This window comes from Oryza brachyantha, chromosome 3 (genome assembly GCF_000231095.2).
Source record: "Oryza brachyantha chromosome 3, ObraRS2, whole genome shotgun sequence".
Lineage (NCBI taxonomy): Eukaryota > Viridiplantae > Streptophyta > Magnoliopsida > Poales > Poaceae > Oryza > Oryza brachyantha.
Genome location: NC_023165.2, coordinates 22,282,456 through 22,293,291, shown reverse-complemented (window position 1 = coordinate 22,293,291; position 10,836 = coordinate 22,282,456). Strand labels below are relative to the sequence as shown.

At 40.1% G+C, this 10,836-nt stretch overlaps 1 protein-coding gene across 1 annotated transcript; it reads right to left on the bottom strand.

Moving 5' to 3' along the window:
• Positions 1 to 270: 270 nt before the first annotated feature.
• On the bottom strand, positions 271 to 5,979 carry LOC102721916 (protein FLOURY ENDOSPERM 6, chloroplastic). Its single transcript, XM_015834535.2, has 9 exons — positions 5,181 to 5,979; positions 5,036 to 5,089; positions 4,819 to 4,937; positions 3,482 to 3,679; positions 3,159 to 3,397; positions 2,482 to 2,627; positions 2,251 to 2,398; positions 882 to 950; positions 271 to 805 (listed from the first exon to the last, which is right to left on the bottom strand). Exons 1-9 carry the CDS (start codon positions 5,759 to 5,761, stop codon positions 710 to 712), a joined length of 1,650 nt encoding a protein of 549 aa, XP_015690021.2. The 5' UTR covers positions 5,762 to 5,979; the 3' UTR covers positions 271 to 709.
• Between the last annotated feature and the right edge of the window lie 4,857 nt (positions 5,980 to 10,836).

The following is a 10,836-nucleotide window of genomic DNA, read 5'->3' as shown; positions in this document are numbered from 1 at the left end:
AAAAAATTCGTCTCGCGGTTTCTAGCCGGAATCTGAAATTTGTTTTGTAATTAGACTACGTTTAATACTTCAAATATGTATTCAAAAACTTGATAGGATGTTTTTGTAAAATTTTTTTACAAACTAAACACCTCCTTAGATCATTTCCTAGAATCTGTAACTATAAATTCTCAGAAATTGTGAACTGTTTAAGACATTTTCTGACAGAAGCAGCTTTTGGAAAAAGCTATAACTAGGAGAAGTTTCCAAAACAGGCCCTTTAAGGCACAGTCCAGAATTCACGAGTGAGGTCAGAAGGTTAAAACGGACTGTTTTGACACCACAAGCTATGCACAGTAACAAACCATCATTCAATCAATCAAGGTGTACAAACACACCTGAAAGCGGAATGCCCATCACAAAAACTATACTTCTCCGGGGAGAAAGGAGAGGGAAGAAAAGAATAAACAACTATTCTCTTCTCCTATCTAACAAGGTGAGGCATTTTGACAGCACCCTACACTGCTTAAGTTGTAAGAATCTCTACAAAAAAAGAAGGGGTGGGCGGTAATGACTTGCGGCGAAACGGATTAATTACAAGGAGGAACTGAGCTAGCCAGCCGGCACATATTTTTGTTTCCGTTCTGGAAGAATTGGCCTAATCATGTTGACAAAGATCTAGATAACAATCTACAAAAATGCTACCAGAACTGACACATGCAGCTTCAAGTCAACTGACAGTCAGAAGGTTGTTTTCATGCCCGTTGTTGCTTACAAGGGGACGCAGAGGATCATTCCTCCAAACACCATCAACGATAAATTTAATCTGAAGAATTGGTACAAGGGCTATAAGATGAGGTAAAAATAATAATGACTGGAAGCATAATAAGTCAGATCATTACCTCATATCTACCAGGATACAATCTCAGGTTTAAGGAAAAGGTGCCTCTTTCTGATTTTTCCATTCTTCTCTGCAGAAAGCCAACAATTTTATGGAATTAGATTACCATCAGATTTCAGGTGTAAAAATGTATATACTTCCCACGTCCCAAAAATAGGTGATTACTTTGCTAATTTCAGACAAAATAGTACTCAAGCAAAATGACCTTAATGCCCCTATCTATCTACCATTTTAGTGATGGAATGATCTGCAATAATTGTGCATGCCCTTTTTTTTTTCTTCTAAGCCCCAAAATGGTCACTTATTTTGGACTGAGGTAGTCATAAAAAGGGAACATTGAGATTGTTATCAAGCATGCAAGCACAGAACTATGTAAAGTGACAGACTGGCTTCATTAACATTACAGTTATATCATATGAAAAACAAGCCCTTGTTACACCAAATTGCCAATCGCTCTTCAAAAACCAGAGCCAGACAGGTATAATGCAGTTATGACTTATGGACCAAATCTACTTTAAGCAAAGAGCAGGCTAATCTGAGTTAGTGAAGCCATTCCCACTGAACTTCAAATACTTAAAAGGGGCAAAATCAATAATATCCTTAGGAAGATTCCATAACTATGGGTTAGCATGCACTCACAAGCCTGTCCAGTAACTACCGCCAGTCAATGCTGACATTTTCTATCATGTGTAAAATGTGACCAGCATCAAAATGGAACACCAAAAAAACATATTCAGATTCATGGATACGAATGCAGGTGTGGAGTGTTCATGCAGGAACAGTTGATAAATAACCAAAGCACAAAAATATTCTAATGATATGCCCCATATTTAGAGTTCAGAGTGTTCTGAAAACTATAATGGAAACACAATAAGCATGTAAAAAAAATTAAAAAAATATTTTTATACTTCAAAGCCAAATGTATTTTTATCAGGATCACTAAGCATCAAAGAGAAAACATAGAAGAAGAAGAAGAAGAAGAAGAATACAATACCCCATAAACATAAGGCTCAGATCCATCTTAACAGAAATCTTGCTATCCAAATCGTTATTATATTTAGGCCCACTATCCTACCAGAACTTATGCTAAACGCAATGCATGGAGATGTATCTCTGTCTTTATTATATCTCCTAAAGGAGCTCTAGCAGAATAGCTGCTGCTCTTGATTTCTTCAATACTCCACACAACACAAATTATTTTTACAGAAAATGATATTTTCTTTTACCAATACTCTCAAGAGAATAGACTTTTAACACACTCCTTTTCATATTAGCTTTCAAAATTGGCACCCCATAACAGAACCACATCCTAAGCCTTAGCGATGTTCAAATATTTGTGAAAGATAATCAGAATTGGGAATAGTGTTCACCTGACTTGTCCAGCCATCAAAAGATCCAGTCAACAGAACCTCTGAAGCAGGATTAGACCATACAATATAAACAGTACGGAGCTCACTCAAGGCCTTCTCAGCTTCATCAAGCCTTCTTTGTTTCTCTTCAATTATTTTGTTCTTCTCACTGATGACATTGCATACAATTACTAAAAGGGAACATATGAATCTAAAGCATAAGTAAGGTAATCAGATAATAGGTGGACTTACATTATCTCCAGTGCCATCCTCCCTTCTAACACTGCTATTTTAGCACGGATTGACCGCAGCTCTTCCTGAGCTTGCATTACTTTTGTCTCTTCGAATTCCCAGTCATCGGAGAGCCCATTGGGCACATTAGCTCCATCACCTTCTGACTGGATAACAAAACAGCAAAATCGGATGCTTAGCATGGTAAGTGCAATTAATCTGGCAAGATCAAGATGAGAGGCATGATATAGCACAACTTCATCCAGTATTGTTTTGTTTATTTGTATGCCCTGTAAAACTACCATATTGCACTAGAACATAGCTGCTAGATGGAAGTATTTCTAAACATACATTATAGTTTAAATTTAAAATATTGTGAAAGAATTCTCAATGGGAATGCAAGTCATATCATTTCCACATTTCTGTTAGCCAAATGCATATTTTATTGCATATTTCCCATGATGGCACTTTTGTTACTCCAAGAGAGCAAAAGGCATATTAGATGTACAAAAGGCGAATAAAAAAATGGATGTGTCTTTCTTCTATTGCTTGCATGGCAGCAGAATCAGATGTAAAACTAAAAATTTTACAGATTCAGAAGGAAAAAAAAAATAACTTCAACACCAAATCATGTAGTCCACTAGTAATTCACAAAAAAAAAAGGGAAAAGTTGATAACGTAAGGGGAAAGATACACACCATATCTGATATAACCTTGTCGAACCTTGATCTTAATGTATGAAGAGCGGTAGTAAGATCCAACTCCAAATTTTGAAGCCGTGCATGTATATCAACTCTTTCAGAGTCTACATCATTAATACCATAATCATGTACAGCCACACCATTAGATGGCCTGTGAACATCATCTTGTGCAAGCACAATGTCTATGCCATCATGTCCAAATGATTTCCTGCTGTTAGTTGAATGGATTTCAGCAGCTGCAAAACAATATTAACCATGTCAACAAATAATCATCAACAAATGGGATGCAGTACAGAAGAAAATTAAGTTGGTCATATGACCTTGAAAATCTGAAAAACCACCCTTGTCAAGGGACCACGTTCGCCATGCATCGTTAGTCAAACTCTTTGAGGCTTTGTTGTGTTCTAGTGCTCCATTTTGAGGATGAGAACTATGTATATGTCCATTCTCAGGTAACTTCGGAGTGTACCTGCCACCAGTCCCAGAGTGACTGGGTGCTCCACTCTGACCCATTAAAGCTGCATATATGCAACACAGAAGGACAGTTTCAGTCACACACATTAAATGCAAATACAAAATAGAAAAGGAAGTAGATAATACATCCAAAATGAACATCACAAATACATACAAAATGGTTATCCAATGGCAAAAAATCAAAGCAGTTCATAAGTTTATTAATAATATTGTAAATTGAGGGATATATAATTAATTCATATTTCGTTTTACTCTCCATTTACAATTTTTCAAATTACAATGCATAATGTAAATAGTGATACCGCTATTTGAACTTTCTATTTCACTTCTAGAGGATGCCATAATTGTTGTTGAACGATACTAAAAGTGAACTAAGACTACCATGCATGTGTTCTAATCAGTAATATACCTAAAATATTGTCAATCTTAGAGAGGCTTATAAGGAGGTTTGCTTTCATTTCATTAGCCCAACACAGTGGCATACTGATAAACTGCAATTTATCCAGTGGTATGTTTGAGATTTTCTTAATTAGAATATGCATTTGAAAATGTACTGCATAGGCGCACACCAAACTTCAAGTTATTAATCATTGATGTTTGTCAAAAGACAAAACTAAGTGATTAAAAATACCACAAACATAATGGCTCCGTTGTTTTTGGATTATTCTTGATTGTAACTGGTGTTACAATCAGAAAGACATGTCATCATGAAAAATGCAATTTTTGGCCCCTGTGCAACCATATGCAGACAACTGGTAAGCAGCTTTGCTACTATGTACTCAAAGTGAAGAACTGTAAGGTTTAGGAAATTTCCTACTAGAGGCAGAAGTAGCAAAAGTGACATTGGACAAGACCATCATCTGCAAAATCAGATGGTTTGGATAAACGAAATGAATGCCTCTTGAAATCTAGGGGACTTCCATCCTAATCCCAAGGTATGAGCTTATTATTTAATCTTTTGAACATCAAGGAGCTGCACTAAAAACAAGCCAACCACGATTCCACAAGTTGTAACAAAACACCATGGGGCAACAAGCTCACTGGCACACAAACTAATAATCTCAGGTGCAGTCAGATTAATGCTTCCTTAGGGACATGCAACCATTGGTGAAGGAAGTATAAGATGCAGAACTGAAAATCATTTATGTTTCTGTGGAATTCTGAGAATTGAAAACCCACGTACCAACATTGTCACCATGTCCTCCCGCTCCAGCACTGCTCCGTGGGAGCGGCCGTGCCCGCTCCCTTTCCTTCTGCAGCCTGGTAAGCATCCCCTCCAAACCAGGCCCGAAATTCGTCTCCCTGCAGCCCCCGCGCAGCAAGCAAGCAAACAAACACAATCAGGAACAGACGAACACATTAAGGAGCAGATACAGCAATCATAGCGAGAAGACACCCACGTATTCTCCTCCGTCTCCGGCTGCCGCCCAGACGGCGACGCTTCCGCCTCCTCCCTGAAACGCACCGAATTTCAGTGATACGTCATACGGAAGGGGGCAGAAAGGAACACAGTAGACGCCCATGGCGATCGAATAGCAAACCCACCTCGAGGACGCCCACGCGGGGCCCTGCGCTAGGTCAGAGCCGGCGGCCGCCACCGTCGCCTCGGGCGGGTAGTCAGGGTGCACGCCGACCGACGAGGAGGCCCTGCCTGCGCCAGGTCCCCCCTCCTCCGCGGCCGCGGCTGCGTCACCGGAGGGCCACCCGAGCGACAGCCACCCCCCGCTGGCGTCCACCGCGGCCGCGAGGTCGGCCCGGCCCGCGGCCACCAGCTCGGCGCGGGTGGGGAACGCCCCGGGCTTGTCGGACCGCCGCATGAACTCGTAGATCGCCTCCTCCAGCTCCTCCTCCCCACGGCGCCCCACCACATTGGACGGCGTCCTCTGCCTCCCCCTGTCCTGCGTCCGCGGCGACGGGCTCGGCGCGCGCTGGCGACGGTACACGCGGCGGTGACCGTGCGGCGTCGGCGAGGGGGAGGAAGAGGAGGAGGAGGAGGGGCCGTGCGCCGCGGCGAGGAGGAGGAGCCGCCCGCGCCGGCGAGGGCGGGAGGGTAGGGTTAGGGTTCGGGGCGGCGGCGGGGGGGTCAGGGGGAGGAGGAGCGGGAGCGGGAGGAGGGAGGGGCGCATCGCGGTCGCATTTCGGTGCTGCTGCTCCGCCCGCGTGGCGTGGGTCGCGACGCCGCTCGGGAGGCGGGAGGCCGAGGCGGCGACGAGACGAGAAAAAGATGAGGAGGAGACGCGGCCACTGCCAGTGCCACCTCACCCTCTCTCTCTCTCTCTCTCTCTCCCCCCCGCAGAAACGGATTTGGCAATTTGCAACCTTGCTGCTGCTGCGAGCTGTAGCCTGTAGTAGCTGTGGCGCTGCGCCGGTGGCTACAGCTTGAATTGCAGCAGACCTGACCTGCTTTCGAGGATGGGCGAGGATCATGTGATTCTCTTTGATTGGGACCTGTGGGAGCTGGCCAGCTGGGAGTGGCGGATTGGGTGGGAGGGGGAGAGGATAAACACTAGTCATCTTTTCGCTCGTTAAAGAAAAAAGGCCAAATATAGATAGAAAATAATATTATATATGTGTTTTTAACGATCTAAAATTGAATAAAAAATTAAATTACACTGAAAAAAATCTGACAATCACTTCTAAATTTATGCTTTAATATTTAAGTTTTAACTTGTAATCATAAATACAAGCGAAAAGAAGATGGTGGAGCTAAATGGTGTTGGCATCGTGGCGGTGACCGTAAAGGTGATGAAAAATTGTGTTCATTGCAGCAAGCCAGTAGCAACGAAAGACAGAGAGTATAGGATATCTAGCTGTATGCACGAGCGGATCTACCACCGGGGGTAGGGAGCCTTAGCTCCCTACCCGATCTGTATTATTGAAGCCTCCTTAGCCCCGTAACAAAAATTCTGGTATTACTCAGTAGAAGGGATGACTAGAGGCAGTTCTCTTTTATCTAGCCTCTACTAATATTTTTTTTATCCCAACTGGCTGTATGTTTATTTTTTTGTTGCGGTTTGTGACATGGTGTATGGAGTCATCCCATCGTTTTCTTTTTAGAAAACGTGTTTTTGCAAAAAAAAAAATTACAGGTAAAACTTTTATATATGTGTCCATAACTTAAAAACAAAAGTTATAAAAAAACACGGTGAAAAAAACATAAATTCAAACTCAAAATTAAGTTCAAAAATTTAAATTTTAGCTTATAAACAGTTTGTAACTGCGAAACGATGGGAGCATATTGTTGGGACCATTGGAACCTATTTTGTGATGTACGGGCACGAATAGTGTAGATAGCAAAAACTGAAATGGAAATATTTCATTTCGAAATTGATTTGGACTACAAGTGAAAGATGTCTCTAGGGATGAAAACGGATCGGATACGGACGGATACAAGCTTTATCATATTCGTTTTCATATTTTTTTTCGAAATCGGAATTGGAAACTCCGGATACGAAAACGGAATCGAATATTGTCGAATACAAATACGGAGCGAATACGAAACAGAACGAATACGGTAACGAATAATTACCACAATGTAAAAAATCCCTCGAACCAAGCTCATTATTTATCTAAAACAATAGCAGTACAATTCACGCGTTCTCTCGTTCTCTCGGTCTCTCGTTCTCTCCGCACGCAAGCAGCCCGCACAGCACAGCTGCACGCACGCACGAATAGCACAGCACAGCGTTAACTGGTTATGGGCTGTGGGCTTTAATGAATTTTGGGCCGTGGGCTGGCCTATAACATATAAGAGCTGCGGATATCCGGTAAAAAGTTCCGGATAGTTTCCGACCGTTTCCGCTATCCGCCGGATAACAGCGCTACCGTATCCGAATCCGTATCCAATAAAAAATATCCGAATCCGAATCCAAATCCAAAAAAATCCGAAAAAATTCCAAACCAAAGCTATCCGAATTCGAAAACAGTTCCGGAACTTGGAAACTATCCGTACCACTTTCATCCCTAGATATCTCCACGGCCTTCAAAACAGCACACGATTGGTTGACACTGCGTATAAGATACCAACAGCACACGATTGGTTGACACTGCGTATAAGATACCAACACTCATGTCTACGAATCTTTGACGACTTATGGTGAGCATTTGACAAAAAATTGTTGCATAAAATGAATCTCTCTGATTAGATATTCGACATGCTCTGCCCATTTTGGTTGGCTGGCCAGGCAAGGCAAATTCGTTCTTAAGCTGAAACGCTGATTGATTGATAGCGAAGAGCGTATGACAAGAGAAGAAATAGACCCTTCTGTTTTGTCATGGCCTGAAGAAGAGAACACGAAGCTGGAAAACTGCAGCTATGGATGCTAGCTGGTGCCAATTATTGGACGTTTCATCCCTAATACAAGACAGTTAATCACTGCATGAGATTTGATGGTTGTGAGCTGTAGGCCGGATGTGCAAACAAACAGCGAATTAATTACGTGCGACTACTGTTTTGAGTAACGGCATGGAGAGCAGACAGCTGTGTGCAATTTTACCAATGGAATCTCTATTCATCATCAAGCAAACCTTCCCATTTTAAAATCTCATCAAACTTTAAACCAGACTTTTCCTTGAGCAAATTTGGGAGACGGCCACTCTTGCCAAGCATCAGGAGATTTTCGTTTCCTTCACATGCTCAAGGCTGCGTTCTATATAGAAGTTTAGCTAGCTCAATTTTTTGCTCATATACCATGAGCACTTTTTTCAAACTGTTAAATGGTGTAAATTTATATAGATGTTTCTTTTAAAAGATAAGTTTTTTTAAGTCTATAATAACTATTAATTATGAGTGAATGATTTATCTCATGTTTACGAGACACAAATAGAGGCTGGAAATAGCTGCTTCAAATGCAGCCTAAGTATTCTTTGGTGAAGGTTTGGATGGACTTCTCTTAGCACACGAAACAAAGTGAGTCATTAGCACATAATTAATTATTAGGTAATGCAAGTTTGAAAAAAAGATTTATTTGATTTCTTAAAAAACTTCTACATATCTTTTAAAAATATGTCTAATATTTAAAAAATATGCTAACAAAAGACGAGAATACATCCATAAACGGCCGTAACGAGTGGTGCGTGAGAGGCTGGTTACTGAAATAGCCAGTGGTTGCTTTAAGGTTGCAAGACAAACCGAAATCGACGAGAAATGGCTCCCAATCTCCCATCCTTTTAAAAAAAGGCGAAATAGATTATTTATACACAAAAAATAATATTTATAAAAAACATTATGTATATCATTATAGTGATTTAAATGTAATTATTGTAAAATAAACTCAATGAAAACATGAATTCAACCCTAAAATTAAGTTTTAGATTTAAGTTCTGCTTTATAAGCAGATGTAAAAATGAAACGATGGGAGTCAATGTCTAACACTGCTCATAGGAACCTGAAAGCAGCATGATTTATCAATCTTGTAACCATCACTCCTGGCTCACCCGAATCATGCACAAAAAAATCCAATAACTGAGACACAATCATAAAAGGGCGTTTCAAATTAGAACGAGGCAAATATGTCCTAAGTGTGATTAGTTAAGAGGGAGGCCACGTACTTCAATCTGCAGAAACAGTGGAAAATGACGATCGAGTTAATTATTTAACAGTGTTTTAAAGTGAGTTATTGTAAATCAGACATAAGTTAATCATGGAAAGAAAGTATATGTTTGCAGTTTATAAAACCACGCAACCCTAGTTCATCCTTCCTGTTCCATTGACGTCTATGTTTATGTTTATGCTTATAAGCCAAAATTTAAAATTTTAACCTTAAATTTAGAGAATTATGGTTTTTATCGTAGTTTATTTTTTACTCTTGTCTTTTGAATAGCTAAAAACATGTATATAAAAATTTTATTCGTAACTTGTTTTTTTATAAAGGATACCATATTATGATCACACGGAGTACAGTACGAAAACAAATTCAATTTCATAAACTATACAGGAGAAAGGGGACGTCGATCATCTGACTTGAGTCACCTGACCCCATGTATATGATTTTTTTTTCTTTCAACGCCATGTAAGAGCCACCTAGGACATAGATTATGTCAAATAAGCCATGTAGATAACACGTCATCTAAAACAACTCTCAATACTACCGAATGACTTAATTTATAATGTTAGAAGTTGAGGTTATGGTATACCCGGTTTTGGGGTCGAGAGACGTAGAATGAGAGATGTTAAGTGAACTTTTCCCGCTTATGACCAGGATCATCGATGAAGGTGCTAGCCTGTCTGCTCGAGGGAATTGGCTTGTGGGGCCGAGACAGGGTCGGGTCACCGGCCTCGAGCCGTGATGGGCTGCATCGCCCATAGGCAGCTCACGATCGAGTCACAATTACGAGTATTCAACAGTTGTTAAAAGGGGAAATAGCGTTTAAATATTTGTTGATTGTATGCTTATGCAATTGTGTCAAGTTCTTGATCCAATTGTTAGTTGATTAGTATTCCCTCAGTCCCACATTATATGGGATTGGAACTATTCACTTGTGATTTTTAACCATTCGTTTTATTCAAAATTTAGTGTAAATATAAAAAATTATAAGGAACACTTAAACTACTTTTAATAATAAACAAAATAAATAAATAATTTTTTTAATTTTTTTTAAATAAGACAAGTGATCAAACATTACAAATAGAAAGTCAAAATCCTATATAATATGAGACCGAGAAGTAGGTTTCCCATGGGCGTTATAACCAGAATGAACGGCATCCAAATTCATTCTATCATACAATCTCAATCATCTTACCGTGATAAAGTTGGACTCGTTGCATCATAGAGAGGCCGAACAAAGTCCCCACATCAGTTATACGGGCTAAACCATATTAATCCAGGAAAAACGATTTGGACTCTTAGATCATAGTAGCTCTATATTGAACGGTGCAGATATTAATTGATATAGTTGTATATGAAATATAATTATATATCTAGAAAATAAAAGAGAAAAGTTTTTCAGAATTGCCATGCATACGGCTCAACCATTCGACTTTGGTACGACTTAGATTAATCAACATCAACGGTGCATATCAACAACTACCCAGTTGATTGATCTATGGTTGACTTCTAGTTGTACAATAGGGTCGTATGTATAACAGTACTCAAAATTTTTATATTTCTTTTATACATTTTTCTTTCTTTTCGTCATCTGGGAGTCATCGATACTACCATAGCCAGTGGCCAGTGCATGACTAATTATGAGTGCTCGGACC